Genomic DNA, 19,421 nt, shown 5'->3' with positions numbered 1-19,421 from the left:
GCTAAGCCGGGACTCACCTGTCCAGCCGGCTCACCTGTGCTAGCCGGACTCACCTGAGCTAGCCGGGACTCACCTGTGCTAGCCGGGACTCACCTGAGCTAGCCGGGACTCACCTGTGCCAGCGGACTACTGAGCTAGCCGGACTCACCTGAGCTAGCCGGGACTCACCTGAGCTAGCCGGGACTCACCTGTGCTAGCCGGGACTCACCTGAGCTAGCCGGGACTACCTGTGCTAGCCGGACTCACCTGTGCTAGCCGGGACTCACCTGAGCTAGCCGGGACTCTGAGGAAGAACTCCATCTGGTGTTGGACGTAGCCTCTCACAGTCTCTCTCTCTGGAGAAGTACTGGTACTGTGGTGACCATCAGCTGTTCTCTGACACAGGGCCTGAGCTCTTCACTGTCAGCCAGCCAGTCACACAGCTAGTGAGGAGACACAGAAACACAAGGGACAACTGATGGAAATACAATACATATTTAAAAAACTGTTGAAAAGATCAGAGCTCTTCCCTCATTCCACCCCCACACAGTACCTGATCTCAGACCTTCCTCATTCACCCCCACACAGTACCTGATTCCAGAGAACAGTAGCTCTTTCCTCATTCCACCCCCACATAGGTACCTGATTCCGAGTGGTGTTCCTCATTCCACCCCCCACAGTACCTGATTCCAGAGTGGTGTTCCTCATTCCACCCCACAGTACCTGATTCCAGAGTGGTGTTCCTCATTCCACCCCCACACGTACCTGATTCCAGAGTGGTGTTCCTCATTCCACCCCCACACGTACCTGATTCCAGAGTGGTGTTCCTCATTCCACCCCACACAGTACCTGATTCCAGAGTGGTGTTCCTCATTCCACCCCCACACAGTCACTGATTCCAGAGTGGTTTTCCTCATTCACCCCCACACAGTACCTGATTCCAGAGTGGTGTTCCTCATTCCACCCCACACAGTACCTGATTCCAGAGTGGTGTTCCTCATTCCACCCCACACAGTACCTTATTCCAGAGTGGTGTTCCTCTTCCACCCCCACACAGTACCTGATTCCAGAGTGTGTTCCTCATTCACCCCCACACAGTACCTGATTCCAGAGTGGTGTTCCTCTACGTAGAGACTCGTCTGCTCTGAAATGCAGCAGCAAACTAAACACGTCATCCAACGTCACTGAGGTCTGCAAAAGATGGAACAAAGGTCATCAAAAGACTCCTTCATTGCTAAACAGATGATGTTGTCATTTGTACGCTGACAGCTAGAATCTCTTCTTCAACACTGTATTTGGGTGCAAAATGTCATCATTTGCACCAAAGCCACACAGCCTCAAACACATCATCGTGTCGTACCACATCTGTCAGGGAGAGGCAGTGTTGAGCAGGAAACACTGGGCAGCTCCTCTCAGTAGCACCTGGTGGGTGATCATAGTGCAGCGGAGCACCTCCCTGAGATACAACACAGAAACCATTAGAGACAGTTTCCCGGACACAGACTGCCCATAGCCATCGACTTGAACAGTCTGTTCAATGGAGATTCATAGAATCCACACTTCCTCACCAAGAAATGCCACTATGGCCATAATGAACAAGAAATAACCAATGTCAGGTTAGAGTCTAGACAATGTCTGCATCTGAAATGTACCCTATTCCCTATGCAGGCCGTCAGGCCAGAGAGACAGGAGAAGTGGACAGGGCCCAGGAGAGGGCAGGGAGGAAGTGGGACAGGCCAGGAGAGACAGGGAAGGTGACAGGGCCAGGAGAGGACAGGAGAAAGATGGGACAGGCAGGAGAGGACAGGGAGAAGGTAGACAGGCCCAGGAGAGGCAGGGAGGACGGTGGACAGGGACTGAGAGAGGGCAAGGAGGAAGTAGGACAGGCTACCTGAAAGCTTGCAGGCCGTCAGGCCCAGGAGAGGGCAGGGAGGAAGGTGGACGGCCCGAGAGAGGAAGAGGATGGGGACAGCACACCAGTGTTGAGAACCTAGCCGCTGGACAAGCTGCAGCAACACAGGACCTGGGGAGAAGGATCAACATTACACCATCTCTGATGAACAGTCATTACTGTTACAACAAGCTGCAGCAACACAGGACCTGGGGAGACAGGATCAACATTACACATCTCTGATGAACAGTCATTACTGTTACAACAGCTGCAGCAACACAGGACCGGGGAGACAGAGATCAACATTACACCATCTCTGATGAACAGTCATTACTGTTACAACAAGCTGCAGTACAAACATCTGGCTCAAGTTCGTTGTAGAAACCTTTTTGAAATGTACATGAATTTGTCCAATAAAAGACCAGATTTTCCTCTGCAAAAGTTGTGCTACGGTGTATCCTACTGAACTGCCCAGGTTATTCATGCCCTGTGAAGAAGCTCTGTTACAGTACCTCTGTTCTCCTGTGGCAGGCTGCTGAAAATGACCATGAAGACCTGCAGCTTGCCTCCCAGCTCAGGACACTCTCCTACACTCTGTCCTGCAGTCCTGGAGATTAGGAGACATACCCCTCCTCAACAGTCACTCGAAATAGGCCCAACTCACTACTTCATCACTAGCAGAAACTGCATCATCTATGAGTCTATAAATCAATATTGTGTTTTGCTGTTGTGCTGCTATGAGCGCTGGCTACCTGTGAAAGAGGAGCTTCAGACATCACATCCATAAAAGGACCCACAATGAACTGAGGAACAAAGGATAAGAGGTCAATCTCTCATACACTAACCACCTACGTCCCTCATCATCTCACCCACCAACACAACAAACAACGACCGCAAATACACCACTACTGAAAAAGAAGTTCAGACTGATTGTGTTGGGTGGTTGAGGCAGGACAGTCAGACTGATTGTGTTGGGTGGTTGAGGCAGGACATCAGACTGATTGTGTTGGGGGGTTGAGAGGAAGGGCGATTGCAGGTGTAGCAGTAAATGCATTGGGTCACATATGAAGCTCATGTGATCTGTTGAGATTTAGTGGATCAGGAGATACTTTTCAGCATCAACGTATATAACAATATACACCAATACAACACACACCAATAGAACACACACCAATACAACACACACCAATACAACACACACCAATACAACACACACCAATACAACACACACCAATACAACACACACCAATAGAACACACACCAATAGATTGCACCAATAGACACCACTATAACTCACCTGTTGTATTTGTTTCTACTATCAATCACTACAATAGTTATGCCTTTCATTGGAAGGAGAGTGTTCTTGAGCAAATCAACAAAAACATTAAAAAACTGGCAAATAAACTGGAGAAATAATGTCACTATTTCCTTGGATTAGTATTAAGATCATTCCATAGACCAGTGGCGTTCAAAACGTTTTCAGCGGGAACCCCATTTATTTCTGACAGAATTTCTGGGAACCAAATTTTTTTCACAATGATTTCCTAATGACATCACCCCATGCCAGTATAATTTCAAACTCATGACCTTAAAATCAGTACATTCGATTTTTACATCAAATAACCTTCAATTCATAACATTTCTCTTATCAAAATGAAAAGAAACCAATAAATAAATTTCAAATTAAATTTTTCTAAATATCTTTCTCAAAAACGTATATTGTCCCATTCAATAATCCATACTCTTAAATGTTTGTTTGGCGACACCCCTGCCGTTTCCCCTCAGCCCCACTAGGGGTCGCAACCGACTTTGAATATCACTGCCATTGAATGTATTGTATCAAAAAAGAGATCAGTATTTAGGCTTATCGTATCTAATCCAAAGTGCACCATTTACACACTACAGTAACAAAGAGGTAATGGACCAATATAAAAGACAACTGATTTGTGTATTGTTGTGAATTGTTGGATAATACTGCACTGTTGGAACTAGGAACAAAAGCATTTCGCCACACCCGCAATAACATCTGCTAAATATGTGTATGTGACCAATAACATTTGATTTGACCCCAATATGTGCGTTGAGCAACGTACAGAGAGATTCGTCGTCATTGCTTTATTTATATAATCATTCCAGTGTGCATGAAGACAATCACAGAAATAGTTCATAGTAATGTGCTGCTCTACTTCGAAAGTAAAAACCTATTAGTATAGAAAGAAAACATTTAGAAATATATTTAATACACAGGAGTGAATGTAAGATTGACAAACAGTGCAAGCATGTTGAACTGTTTTTTACATTTTCTTTTTTTGAGTTTTATATAAAAAAAAAAAAAAGGACAATACATTGTTGCAGCTATGGCAGACTTGTAATATCATCACGACAAAATACACAATCTTGTATATGTGATGTTCATTTCAGAGCATTCTTTTTTATAGACAAACTGACATACAAGGGAAACAAAAGCAAAACATAAGATTAAAAATGCTGTTGGTTATTTTTAATAATGTAATGATGATACATTTAAATTTACACAGGATGTCAACGTGCAGTAAAGTCCTTTGCTCTTCACAACAGACCATAAAGTACTTCTAGAGATACTCCTGGTTCAAACTATGCCACGATTCACACAAACAKCAATTAAGAAACTGAAGAAATGCAATGTTCACCCCTATTTACATACAGCTGTGTATAATTTACAGTTATTGATATGGTTACAATGTGTTAGTACCTCAAAGTAAAAAATATAGTAAAATAGTTGAAAATATAAGACAATTATGTACAAAGTATCTACAAAAGGTAAAACAAAAAGTATCAAACATGTTCAATAAATATGTAGAGTATGGTCTGTATTGGGATGATTATTGAAGGCGATGGCCTCCTTCCGTTTCACAATGAATGCTACCAATACCAATCGATGTCAGACTTCTTCTCTCCRCTTAAAAAGGTCCATAAAGTCCTCCAACATCTCTGTGCAGTCTCTCCCCTGTATCTGAGTCATACAGTAGAGCACAGGGCATGAAGAGGGCCATCCATGGTCCTTGATGTAACCGGGCCAGCACAGTACAGTTGGGCCCGGTTGTGTAAAAACGTTATGTTCTACAGTTAGAACTCCCGCTGCATGCAGCCACTCCCCTGTATCSTACAGTTTCATTGGACGGGGATGTAGGTAGAGAACAGGCTTGAAGAAGGACATTGGMCCTCTGTGTTGTTCTACAGTATAAACTCCAACAGCTGTTCGTCTCCCAGTAGATCCAGAGACAGGCAGTTCATAGACCTGTGTCCATAGAAGGTGCCCTTAGCCGGGCAGTGGAGGGGGAGGTAGTAGCCCCCGTTGTTACACCCTGGGGGGCTCTTAGCGTTACTCTGGGAGTCCGGGAGTGGCAGGCCAAAGGTGTAGCTGTGGGAGGAGTCAGGGGGTAGAGTCGTGCCGAGGGGGGCGGGAGAGGGGAAGAGGCGAACGTCATCCAGACTCTGGCTGTGGCGGTCCACGCAATGGGATCTTGACTTCAGGATCTGCAATACAGAGAGAGAGAAAGAAAGCGAGAGAGTGAGTTTATGAAAGTAATAAGTGATGGAAGGAGAGGAAACATGGAGTATCCTGAGAAAGGAGGAGGAGGAAGAGGAAACATGGATTATCCTGAGAAAGGAGGAGGAGGAAGAAGAGGAAGATCGAGGAGGAGGATAGGGGTCTTACCTGTCCCAGGGTATCTTTGCAGCGTAGTGTCACCAGGTCTTCATCTCTGTCTACCTGATCCCCCTTGAATCCTGTTAAAATGACATCACTGTAGTCAGCTAGAGGCAGGTATTTGGACTCCATTTTACACTCACATTTCAATTCAGGAATGCAAGAATCTGAAATATCATATCATTCTCAGGCCACTAGGTGGCATATATGAGACTCAATTGTAATGTTCTTTATCAACAAACTCATCTCTGCTAAAGTTTCAGTACAACTAGTAACAGTAGTACTTTCCCCCAGATATATATAGAACAAATGCAAGTTTTGATAGTACGTTATTCAAAACACTTCTCTAATATCCTATAGTTGTCCAGTGTTTTAAAAAATAACTTACAATATAATGTGATAAGAACTCATATAGCTTACAACCTCACTCACCTTCACAATGAGTCTCTGAGGTGAGCACGGGACAATCAACCCTCACTCACCTTCCAACAATGAGTCCTTGGGGTGAGCACGGGACAATCAACCTCACTCACCTTCACATTGAGTCTCTGGGGTGAGCACGGGACAATCAACCTCACTCACCTTCACAATGAGTCTCTGAGGTGAGCACGGGACAATCAACCTCACTCACCTTCACAATGAGTCTCTGAGGTGAGCACGGGACAATCAACCTCACTCACCTTCACAATGAGTCTCTGAGGTGAGCAGGGACAATCAACCTCACTCACCTTCACAATGAGTCTGAGGTGAGCACGGGACAATCAACCTCACTCACCTTCACAATGAGTCTTCTGGGGTGAGCAAGGGACAATCAACCTCACTCACCTTCACAATGAGTCTCTGGGGTGAGCACGGGACAATCAACCTCACTCACCTTCACAATGAGTCTCTGGGTGAGCACGGGACAATCAACCTCACTCACCTTCAACATGAGTCTCTGGGGGAGCACGGGACAATCAACCTCACTCACCTTCACAATGAGTCTCTGGGGTGAGCACGGGACAATCAACCTCACTCACCTTCACAATGAGTCTCTGGGGTGAGCACGGACAATCAACCTCACTCACCTTCACAATGAGTCTCTGGGTGAGCACGGGACAATCAACCTCACTCACCTTCACAATGAGTCTCTGGGTGAGCACGGACAATCAACCTCACTCACCTTCACAATGAGTCTCTGGGTGAGCACAGGACAATCAACTCACTCTCACCTTCACAATGAGTCTCTGGGGTGAGCACGGGACAATCAACCTCACTCACCTTCACAATGAGTCTCTGGGGTGAGCACGGGACAATCAACCTCACTCACCTTCACAATGAGTCTCTGGGGTGAGCACGGGACAATCAACCTCACTCACCTTCACAATGAGTCTCTGGGGTGAGCACGGGACAATCAACCTCACTCACCTTCACAATGAGTCTCTGGGGTGAGCACGGGACAATCAACCTCACTCACCTTCACAATGAGTCTCTGAGGTGAGCACAGGACAATCAACTTCACTCACCTTCACAATGAGTCTCTGGGGTGAGCACGGGACAATCAACCTCACTCACCTTCACAATGAGTCTCTGGGGTGAGCACGGGACAATCAACCTCACTCACCTTCACAATGATCTCTGGGGTGAGCACGGGACAATCAACCTCACTCACCTTCACAATGAGTCCTGAGGTGAGCACGGGACAATCAACCGACACGCCCTCAATCAGCTCAGCCAATCTCAGCATTTCCTCTGGGTCGTCCACGGAAACCTCTCCTGGACTGTCCACACTGGCCTGCTGGGTCTCTGGAGAGGAGAAGCAGAATACTTAGTGGAATTACTACTTCTGAATGAACGACCCATGTGTCCAGTAGTATTCCACTTAGAATGAAGCGATATACACAACAGGTGACATCATAAGGATCATAGCTTTCACTGTGATTCACCTGGTTTAGTCTGTCATGGAAAGTGTCTCTGGAACAGAGGAATGAATCCATAAATAAAACAATGTCTTTGTTCTAATAACCACACTAACATCCTATGTAAAATTAAGCAAAGTATTTGGCAAGCATTCTAAGTGGTATTCTAGTGTGGATATTGGAACGCAGCCACAGTTACTGAACATGGAGTATTTATTCTAAACCGCAGGTATGTGTGTGTGTGTGTATACGTGTATGTAATGCGCGTGTGTGTGTGTATTACTTGTGTAACAGGGCAGCAGACCATAAACAGGTCATTCTGTGGGCTGTGGGAGGATGGGAGTAAAACATCTTTGCATAATCTTTATCTTTAAAACTTTTGTGAAGATAAGAGATGAATGCCAGTAGCATACTTCCTGAACACACTGAATTCCAGAACACTGATCAGAACACTGAATTCCAAGAAACTGACAAATCATGTTGCTGTTGCTCCACTTCTGATGACTCACCAAGTAACATGGCAGATGTTCTACACCTATCTTATGTTGAGTGATTGAGACTTAGTGGGTGTCAATCAAAAAGACAATATTGACCAATGGGTAAAACAATATGTTAATTGTGTAGACAATCCTCTAAGAAAACCAATGGTTCAAACCTCATGTCTATCATAATCCGTTCCAAACTAATTGGAGTTTACCCTTGTAGGATGGTCAAGATCAGGGCGACTAAATCAATGGAGGCCAGAGAAGAAAACGTGGTCATAAATCAGGAGAATAGCATCGTGTCAGAAATTAGGCCCCATGACAGCTCACGTTTCAGCTCCATCAGACAGACAGGCTCACCGTTCAGCTCCACAGACAGACATGGCTCACCGTTCAGCTCTCACAGACAGACAGGCTCACTAGCTCGAATTCAGCTCCACAGACAGACAGGCTCACCGTTCAAGCTCCACAGACAGACAGGCTCACCGTTCAGTCCACAGACAGACAGGCTCACCGTTCAACTCTACTGAGACATGACAGGCTCACCGTTCAGCTCTACAGACAGACAGGCTCACCGTTCAACTCTACAGACAGACAGGCTCACCGTTCAGTCTCCACAGACAGACATGCTCAAACCGTGTCAAGCCCACAGACAGACAGACAGGCTCACCGTTCAGCTCCACAGACAGACAGGCTCACCGTTCAACTCTACAGACATTTTTCTTCTCAAATCCAGAGGACATAAAACAATATAGGAGGTAAGATAGATATCGATTTTGAGACATGACATTTAGTATTTGCATATTTTACTATACACTGTCCATAATAAATGTGAAGTTCCTGTTCTTTTTCGAAGATTTATCAGAAAAACAAACGTATCTCTGAAATGTCAAAGGAACATTTATTTCAGCTCATGATGTTAATTTTGCTTTTCGTGACCTGCAAGAAACAACTTTGTAGACAACCACAACGTAAAATCCTCAAAAAGTCGCAGCCGAGAAAGCTGCACTGCTCTGCACCGCTCTGTCAACGCTCTGTCAACGCTCTGAACCGCTCTGTCAACGCTCTGTCACCGCTCTGCACCGCTCTGCTTATTTTCAGATATATTAGGTCAGGAAATCCAACTGGTTGGGTATAATGTTAATAATATGAATGATACGTCAGAGAAAGACCCCACTGAACGATTCAGAACACGAAGAATCATATTTGTCGTGGTCAAATGTATTTCATAACACAAAGAAGTTAAATTTCATCACAAAAGCTTATTGTCACCCACTCCAGGTAGAGTGGATGGACACCATACATTGCGTAGGAGTAAGGTCGCCTGACCTAAGATATTGGATCAAGCTGCATCAGATACACACTATCAGACTGCCACTTTCTGTCTGTCTCACACACACACACACACACTTCGARTGATACCTTAAACTCTAACCTCCTCTCTCACCTTCCTCCTGCCACTCCTCTTCATCAGTGCGTGCTTTGCTGCCCGTGTCCACGCCSGAAGTGTGAGAACTCCCGTGACTCGCCGCCGAACTGAAACACTTCTCCATCCTCTTCCTCAGCCCAGTCTCCTCCTCCATGGACGCCATCTCCATGGAGATGCTGCTGTGTTGCCGTGTCGCATCGCGGTCTGCCTCGATGCCCGAGCTGGAGGTAGAGTGTCGGGACAAGCCYGGGCTGCCCCCCTCGCTGCCCCCTGGAGGGTCTACATCCAGGTCATCACTGATGTACGACTCCCTGTAGCGCTTCTTCTCTGGAGGGGGACAGAGAGGGGAGGAGGACCGGAGGGGAGGAGGATGTTCAAATTAAGCCATTCATTCACAGAGGAGAGGAGAATAGAGGAGAGAAGAGAAGAGAGGGGAGGAGAAGAGAGGGGAGGAGAATAGAGGAGAGAATAGAAGAGAAGAGAGGGGAGGAGAATAGAGGAGAGGAGAGATCGAGGAGAAGAGGGGAGGAGAATAGAGGAGAGGAGAGAAGAGAGGAGAAGAGAGGGGAGGAGAATAAAGGGGAGGAGATAGAGGAGAAGAGGGGAGGAGAAGAGAGGAGATAGGAGAGGAGAGAATAGGAGAGAATAGAGGAGAAGAGAGGGGAGGAGAAGAGAGGAGAAGAAGAGAGGAGAAGAAGGAGGAGAAAAACTGGAAATTTGGCTTCAAACAGATTAAAATGTAAATGCAATCAAGAACATTAGTTATCATGTTACTTCATAGATAACCATTAGTTATGGTGTTACTCCATAGATAACCATTAGTTATGGTGTTACTCCATAGATAACCATTAGACCTCATCTCTAATCACTCTGAAACACATTTACCCTCCCCTCCTCTCCCCTCCCTCCCTGCTCACCCTCGCTGTCCTCCAGCTGTCGGAGGTTTTGAGGGCAGGCTGGAGACTGAGGTAGAGTCGGTGGCTGTTGCTGAGGTGCAGGAGGAGGTGGCGCGAGCGGAACGGAGACCCAGTGAGTAGACCAGCTTCCTGGCCGATGGCAGACCATCTGGCTGGATCTCAAACTTCTTCCCCTGAAGGAACAGGAGAAGGGAGGGCAACATGATGACATCATTATTTATTCATTTGACCAGGTAGATTGAGTAAGAACACTAGGCGGCAGGTAGCCTAGCGGTTAAGACAGGTAGCCTAGCGTTAAGACAGGTAGCCTAGCGGTTAAGAGCAGGTAGCCTAGCGGTTAAGAGCAGGTAGCCTAGCGGTTAAGAGCAGACCTAGCGGTTAAGAGCAGGTAGCTAGCGGTTAAGAGCAGGTAGCCTAGCGGTTAAGAGCATTGGGCCAGTGACCGAAAGGTTGCTGGTTTGAATCCCCAAGCTGACTAGGTGAAAAATCTGTCTGTGCCTTGAGCAAGGGCTTACCCTAATTGCTCATGTAAGTTGCTCTGGATAAGAGTGTCTACTAATGAACTAAAATGTCAATGTAAATGTAACCCTGAGGACGGGAGGACATGGTGGAATCCTACACAGCTCAGTGTAATTAAAACCCTCATGAAATAATCATTCTAATACCACTTCATTTAAAAGACAATGGGTAGATAAGAGCATGGCGTTAGTAAGGCCAAGGCTGTGGGTTCAATTCCCACCGGATCACATACACCTCCACTAACAATGCATGCACTCACTGTACAGGAAGTCACTTTACATATGTTAATAATAAAGTGGAGGGTACCAGGAAGGTGAGTCGTCCCACGTTGGACCAGGGGAAGTCATAGAGAAGCTGGCGGATGTTATCCGCCTCCTGAGGAAATGACACATACATTACAAAGACAAAGACATTGGTTACACTTCCATTGAAGGGTTTATTAGTAGCTTATATGGACAGTGAATCATTAGTTCATATGTAATAAATCATTTAATACCGTTTTAAAGTATGAACCAAACTCATTGGGTCAAAATCATCTTTTGGGTGTTTTGCCAAATAGTGAGCTTCTGTGGTGTCAAAGGGCTGGTCTTCGTGAGCATATGGAGAGATTCATACTTTATTCACAGTCCAGATTGTATCATGTAATACAGTTTTAAAGAAAACATACAGGTTTGGCTTGACAGGAAGATGTACATCCAACATGTGTTTTCTCTCCTTTTCCAGTGGTCCATCTGGACCTTGCTTAGACCAAGAGGCCTGATAGGTCCTCAGTCTCTCACCTCACCTCATACCACCTCACACACAACCTCATACCACCTCACCTCACCCAGTCTACTGGGTATGTAATCACCTCAACCCCTAAATCACTACGGACCCCAGACCCTAACTAATCCTCCAGAGTGTGTGTGTGTGTGTGGTGTGTGTGTGTGTGTGTGTGTGTGTGTGTGTGTGTGTCTAATCCTCCCAGATGGCCTCTGACGGACAAATAAAAAGGCTGAGGTGGGATGGCCCCCAGCCCATGGGATTGTCCTAAATGGCACCCTATTCCTACATTGTGCACTACTACCTATAAGGCTCTCGTCAAAAGTAGTGCACACTACAATGTTTTACTGCTGTTTCTGGATAACCTACACATTCCTCACATGGTTGATGTAGAGGGCAATGTAGAGGAGGAGGGTGGGATGATTTGAGAGGAGGCAGGTTCACTCTGACGCACACACTGACACACGTAGACAGACGGGACACATATCCTCAAACACAGCAACATTAACCCCCCCCCCCCCACACACAACACACACACTGACACACGTAGACAGATGGGACACATATCCTCAAACACAGCAACATTAAACCCCCCCCCACACAACACCTGATAAAGCTGCATTCCTCTGAGGGTCAGCCCCAGCAGAGCTGTGGCCTCTCTCTTCTTTCTTGTCCTGAGAGACAGAAGGATTGAAGAAGGAATGAAGGATGAGGTGTCAGTCAAACATCTGAGCCCCCCAAGATAACAAGATAACAGGAAATCCCACAGCCACATAACCCCAACCCACAGCCATATAACAACCCCCAAGCCTAACCCCAACCCACAGCCATATAACCCAACCCACAGCCATATAACCCCAACCCACAGCCATATAACCCCAACCACAGCCATAATACCCAAAACCACAGCCATATAACCCAACCCCAGCCATATAACCCAACCCAAGCCATATAACCCAACCCACACCATATAACCCAACCACGCCATATAACCCAACCCACAGCCATATAACCCAACCCACAGCCATAAACCCCACCACCACCACCACACCATAACCGCCAACCCACAGCCATATAACCAACCCACAGCCTAACCCCAACCCACAGCCTATAACCCCAACCCACAGCCATAACCCCAACCCACAGCCATATAACCCCAACCCACAGCCATATAACCCAACCCACAGCCATATAACCCCAACCCACAGCCATATAACCCCAACCCACCAGCATATAACCCACCACAGCCTAATAAACAAACCCACAGCCACTAACCCAACCCACAGCCACATAACCCAACCCACAGCCAATAACCCCAACCACAGCAGCCATATAACCCCACCCCACAGCCATACCCCAACCCAAGCCATATAACCCCAACCCACAGCCATATACCCCAACCCACAGCCATATAACCCCAACCCACAGCCATATAACCCAACCCACACAGCAATATAACCCCAACCCACAGCCATTAACCCCCACCCACAGCCAATAACCCAACCCACAGCCATATAACCCACCCACAGCCTTATAACCCAACCCACAGCCATATAACCCCAACCCACAGCCATATAACCAACCACAGCCTATAACATAACCACAGCCACTATAACCCCAACCCACAGCCTTAATAACCCAACCCAACAGCCACATAACCCCAACCCACAGCCCATATAACCCAACCCACAGCCATATAACCCAACCCACAGCCATAACCCAACCCACAGCCATAACCCAACCCACAGCCATATAACCCAACCACAGCCATATACATTAACCCACACCACATTAACCCCAACCCACAGCCATACTAACCACCCACAGCCATATAACCCAACCCACAGCCATATAACCCAACCCACAGCCATAATAACCCCACCCACAGCCAATAACCCCAACCCACAGCCAAAACCCCAACCACACCATATAACCCCACCCACAGCCACATAACCCCAACCCACAGCCATATAACCCCAACCACAGCCACATAACCCAACCCACAGCCACATAACCAATAACCCACAGCCTATAACCCAACCCACGCCAAATAAACCCAACCCACAGCTATAACCCAACCCACAGCATAACCCCAACCCACAGCCATACCCCAACCCACAGCCACATACTCCAACCCACAGCCAATAACCCCAACCCACAGCCATAAATAACCCCAACCCACAGCCACATAACCCCAAACCCCAGCCATATAACCCCAACCCACAGCCATATAACCCCAACCCCAGCCTTATAACCCAACCCACAGCCACATAACCCCAACCCACAGCCACATAACCCCAACCCAACAGCCATATAACCCCAACCCACAGCCTTATACCCCAACCACAAGCCAATAACCCAACCCACAGCCTTATAACCCAACCACACCATATAACCCCAACCCACAGCCAACCCCAACCCACAGCCATTAACCCAAACCCACAGCCATATAACCCACAACCCACAAGCCATATAACCCCAACCACAGCCATATAACCCCAACCCACAGCCATATAACCCAACCCACAGCCATATAACCCAACCCACAGCCATATAACCCAACCCACAGCCTTATAACATAACCCACAGCCAATAACCCCACCCACAGCCAATATACCCAACCCACCCACATAACCCCAACCCACAGCCACATAACCCCAACCCACAGCCATATAACCCAACCACACAGCAATAACCCCACCACAGCCATATAACCCAACCACAGCCATATAACCCCAACCCACAGCCATATAACCCCAACCCACAAGCCATATAACCCCAACCCACAGCCATATAACCCCAACCCAAGCCATATAACCAACCCAAGCCATATAACCCCAACCACCAGCCATATAACCCAACCCAACAGCCTATAACAACCACAGCCATATAACCAACACAGCCTTATAACCAACCCACAGCCAATATACCCCAACCCACAGCCTTATAACCCAACCCACAGCCCATAATACCCCAACCCACAGCCATATAACCCCAACCCACAGCCATATAACCCAACCCACAGCCATAACCCCAACCCACAGCCATAACCCAACCCACAGCCATACCCCAACCCACAGCCATATAACCCCAACCCACAGCCATATAACATTAACCCACAGCCACATAACCCACCCACAGCCATATAACCAACCCACAGCCATTAACCCAACCACACCATATAACCCAACCCACAGCCACTAACCCCAACCCACAGCCACATAACCCCAACCCACAGCCATATAACCCCAACCCAGCCACATAACCCCAACCCACAGCCATATAACCCCAACCCACAGCCATAACCCCAACCCACAGCCATAACCCCAACCCACAGCCACAACCCATAACCCCAACCCACAGCCACATAACCCAACCCACAGCCAATAACCCAACCCCATAACCCCACAGCCATATAAACCCCAACCACAGCCATATAACCCAACCCACAGCCTTATTAACCCAACCCACAGCCACATCACCCAACCCACAGCCACATAACCCCAACCCACAGCCATATAACCCCACCCCCACAGCCTTATAACCCCAACCCACAGCACATAACCCCAACCCACAGCCTTATAACCCCAACCCACAGCCATATAACCCAACCCACAGCCTAACCCAACCCACCATATAACCCAACCACAGCCAATTAACCCAACCCACAGCCATATAACCAACCCACGAGCCATAATAACCCCAACCCACAACACGCCATATAACCAACCCACAGCCATATAACCCCAACCCACAGCCATATAACCCCAACCCACAGCCATATAACCCCAACCCACAGCCATATAACCCAACCACAAGCCATTAACCCCAACCACAGCCTATAACCCCAACCCACAGCCATATAACCCCAACCCACAGCCATATAACCCAACCCACAGCCATATACCCCAACCACAGCCATATAACCCCAACCCACATCATAACCACCACAGCCCATATAACCCAACCCACAGCCCATATAACCCAACCCACAGCCTAACCAACCACAGCCATATAACCCATACCCACAGCCATATAACCAACCCACAGCCTAACCCAACCACAGCCTAACCCTTTCCTCCTCCACTGGGAACATTTGCTGAACCCCAATGTCACCCTACTCCTATTTAGTGCCCTCCTTTTGATCAGGACCCATTCAGCTCTGGTCTAAAGTAGTGCACTATACAGGGAATAGGGTACCAATTTGGGAGGCTAACATGGGCTGGACTCGGGAAAACGCAGACGTAAATGGATGTAATGTATCAGTCCTGTTACCTAATACACCCCCCCACCCATAAGGCCAACTGGATAGATTCTTTTAAGAGTAACAATTCAAATAATCTCTGTTTAGACGTCTGTTGCAGGCGCTCTGTGCCTACACGTTGAAACTCCATATCTCTGTTTAGACGTCTGTCTGCAGCGGCTCTGTGCCATACACGTTGAAACTCCATATCTCTGTTTAGACGTCTGTCTGCAGCGGCTCTGTGCACTACACGTTGAAACTCCATATCTTTGTTTAGACGTCTGTCAGCAGTGGCTCTGTGCCATACACGTTGAAACTCCATATCTCTGTTAGACGTCTGTCAGCAAGTGGCTCTGTGCCATACACGTTGAAACTCCATATCTCTGTTTAACATTTAACATTTAACATTTAAAGTCATTTAGGCAGACGCTCTTATCCAGAGCGACTTACAATTGGTGCATTCACCTTATGATATCAGTGGAAAACCACTTTACATAGTGCATCTAACTCTTTTAAGGGGGGGGGGGGGGTTAGAAGGATTACTTTATCCTATCCTAGGTATCCTTAAAGAGGTGGGGTTTCAGGTGTCTCCGGAAGGTGGTGATGACTCCGCTGACCTGGCGTCGTGAGGGAGTTGTTCCACCATTGGGGTGCCAGAAGCAGGAACAGTTTTGACTGGGCTGAGCGGAACTGTAGACTTCCTCAGAGTGGGAGGCGAGCAGGCAGAGTGGATGAACGCAGTGCCCTTGTTGGGTGTAGGCCTGATCAATTTAGACGTTTGACGTGGCTCTGTGCCATACATGTTGAAACTCCATATCTATGTTTGACGTCTGTCAGCAGTGGCTCTGTGCCATACACTGTTGAAACTCCATATCTCTGTTTAGACGTCTGTCAGCAGTGGCTCTGTGCCATACACGTTGAAACTCCATATCTCTGTTTAGACGTGGCTCTGTGCATACTGTTGCAGAACTCCATATCTATGTTTAGACGTCTGTCTGCAGCGGCTCTGTGCCATACACGTTGAAACCTCATATCTCTGTTAGACGTCTCTCTGCAGTGGCTCTGTGCCATACACGTTGAAACTCCATATCTCTGTTTAAAACGTCTGTCTGCAGCGGCTCTGTGCATACACGTTGAAACTCCATATCTCTGTTTGACGTTGTCAGCAGTGCTCTGTGCCATACACGTTGAAACTCCATATCTTTGTTTGACGTCTGTCAGCAGTGGCTCTGTGCCATCACACGTTGAAACTCCATATCTCTGTTTAAACGTCTGTCAGCAGCGGCTCTGTGCCATACACGTGAAACTCCATATCTCTTTTAGACATCTGTCTGCTAGCGGCTCTGTGCCATACACGTTGAAACTCCATATCTCTGTTTAGACGTCTCTCTGCAGTGGCTCTGTGGCCATACATGTTGAAACTCCATATCTCTCTTTAGACGTCTGTCTGCAGCGGCTCTGTGCATACACGTGAACCTCCATATCTCTGTTTAGACGTCTGTCCTGCAGCGGCTCTGTGCCATACATGTGAATTCCATGTGAACTATTTCAGTGTTGTTTGTGTCCGTGTAGTGTTTTACGCTTTGGTAATTTTGAAAACACACAATAACTTTTGCTTGCTTCAGCCTAAAAAATGTGGGATGTGGACAAGGATTATTCAGTACAGCAAGAAGAGGGTATACCTCCCTCTGAGTCTAGTTCCTCTCTAGGCATCTTCTTTTTGGGAAATGTTCCTGGCCACTGAGCTCCTGTCTCTGTTTGGTCTTTGGGGTCTTAGACATTTGAATGATTGCTTCACTCTGCTGAGATCTCTGACTGACCTTCTTGTAGCCTGTAGAAGGTGACGGGGACGCTCGCGAGACGACAGGCCTCTTTGATGAAAGTGGAGAACCGCATCACGTGGCGTCATGCCCACAGCTCCTTGTGTACCTTGGGACCGTGCCAGAGCAGGTAGTCCACCCCACGCTTCGCCACAATCTGAGATGGAAAGAGGGAAACAACACACATTGGTTCAATATTACTGTAGAACAGCGGTCTACAACCTTTTCTATCGTGAGAGCTACTTTTAAAAAATTAAATAACGTTGCGAGCTACTCTTTTTTTCTAGCTTTTCAAATAGGCACATTCTTCTCCTCTCCTCTACCTGCAACTCTTCCCAGGGTCCGTGATGTGCAAAGAGATGTGTTTTCTGCAATATACCTAGTAAAATAATGGTTCATAAAATTATATTTTGTATTTTCTAGAATTCGGTTTTCTCCATTTCAGAAGAAAGTTCTTTGTTCTGGCCATTTTGAGCCTGTAATCGAACCCAGAAAATGCTGATGCTCCAGATTACTCAACTAGTCTAAAGAAGGCCAGTTTTATTGCTTCTTTAATCAGCACAACAGTTTTCAGCTGTGCTAACGTAAATGCAAAAGGGTTTCTAATGATCAATTAGCCTTTTTAAAATTATAAAACTTGATTAGCTAACACAACGGTGCCATTGGAACACAGGAGTGATGGTTGCTGATAATGGCCTCTGTACGACTATGTAGATATTCCATAAAAAATGTGCTGTTTCCAGCCCAATAATAATTTACAACATTAACGATGTCTATACTGTATTTCTGATCAATTTGATGTTATTTAAAATGGACAAAAAAAATAGCTTTTCTTTCAAAAACAAGGACATTTTCAGTGACCCAACTTTTGAACGGTAGTGTAGATCTGTCAGGTAAGCCTACAAGACAGTTATCATTAGCATCTCTTACTGGCTACATACTGAGTTTTCACCAAACAGACAGACGGAGGCAATATTGGTGGAAATTAATTGGCAGATATTGTGTTACGTTTGGCTTTTCAAACCAATAGCATCTAACCAGGGATGGGATCATGTCGAAGTGGCTTTGATTGGATAGTAGCCAGGAGCTTTATGTTCACAACAGTTTGCATGGAACACGTGAAAAATACACATTACTTTCAGAATTGATTTGCGAGCGACTCATAGGTGGGCTGCAAGCTACTGGCAGCTCGCCATCAGGGTGGAGAGTATCCAATTGTCATACTTAGTAAAAGTAAAGATACCCTAATAGAAAATGACTCAAGTAAAAGTAAGTCACCAAGTAAAATCCTACTTGAGTAAAAGTCTTTGTTTTAAAATATAATTAAGTATAAAAAGTAAATTATATACGATCATTTCAAATTCCTTAAATTAAGCAACCAGAACAACTGACTGTCTTGAGAGAGAGAGAGAGAGAGAGAGACACAGAGAGAGACAGATTTTCTTGAGAGAGAAAAACAGAGAGACCACATTCAGACAATATCGCTGTAGAACCATTTCTGAGAATGGCAGTGTCCACATGTAAAGAAATGTATGGTATCTCAACACGTAGACTTCCCCAGGCCCCACACACTCTCACACGTTACCCAGGGAGGGAAGTACTCTTTGGGTTGGAAGTGCGGGTGCCTCCCTGGTTCTTCCCAGGTAGGGGATGATCCTCCAGGTCAGCTTTGTAGAGCATACCCAGCCAGCTGGAAGTACACCCTGGAAAATGGATTTCATTGTGTTATTGTTATTTTTGAATGTTTGTGATGTCATACGATGAAAAAATCTAAAATAAAATGTTTGAAAGAA

General features: G+C 46.6%; 2 protein-coding genes across 2 annotated transcripts in view; both read right to left on the bottom strand.

Annotated features, from left to right (window-relative positions):
• Window positions 1–2,734, bottom strand: part of tarbp1 (TAR (HIV-1) RNA binding protein 1) — a 45,353-nt gene extending 42,619 nt beyond the window's left edge. The window contains 9 exon segments of the mRNA XM_070440534.1: window positions 267–381; window positions 384–422; window positions 1,081–1,170; window positions 1,340–1,359; window positions 1,362–1,435; window positions 1,871–1,898; window positions 1,901–2,002; window positions 2,383–2,499; window positions 2,716–2,734. Coding sequence (XP_070296635.1) covers window positions 267–381; window positions 384–422; window positions 1,081–1,170; window positions 1,340–1,359; window positions 1,362–1,435; window positions 1,871–1,898; window positions 1,901–2,002; window positions 2,383–2,499; window positions 2,716–2,734 — 604 coding nt within the window.
• A 1,210-nt stretch (window positions 2,735–3,944) lies between these two features.
• Window positions 3,945–19,421, bottom strand: part of LOC112074433 (FERM domain-containing protein 6) — a 40,660-nt gene continuing 25,183 nt past the window's right edge. Inside the window, 16 exon segments of the mRNA XM_070440533.1 lie at window positions 3,945–5,386; window positions 5,568–5,638; window positions 6,966–7,005; window positions 7,249–7,343; window positions 9,386–9,694; window positions 10,285–10,311; window positions 10,314–10,400; window positions 10,403–10,457; window positions 11,110–11,178; window positions 12,173–12,233; window positions 17,625–17,689; window positions 17,691–17,722; window positions 17,725–17,785; window positions 19,214–19,251; window positions 19,254–19,296; window positions 19,298–19,331. Coding sequence (XP_070296634.1) covers window positions 5,084–5,386; window positions 5,568–5,638; window positions 6,966–7,005; window positions 7,249–7,343; window positions 9,386–9,694; window positions 10,285–10,311; window positions 10,314–10,400; window positions 10,403–10,457; window positions 11,110–11,178; window positions 12,173–12,233; window positions 17,625–17,689; window positions 17,691–17,722; window positions 17,725–17,785; window positions 19,214–19,251; window positions 19,254–19,296; window positions 19,298–19,331 — 1,390 coding nt within the window. The 3' untranslated portion in view covers window positions 3,945–5,083.

This window comes from Salvelinus sp. IW2-2015, unplaced genomic scaffold (genome assembly GCF_002910315.2).
Source record: "Salvelinus sp. IW2-2015 unplaced genomic scaffold, ASM291031v2 Un_scaffold2634, whole genome shotgun sequence".
NCBI classification, from domain to species: Eukaryota; Metazoa; Chordata; class Actinopteri; order Salmoniformes; family Salmonidae; genus Salvelinus; species Salvelinus sp. IW2-2015.
This window is presented reverse-complemented; position numbering and strand designations above follow the sequence as displayed.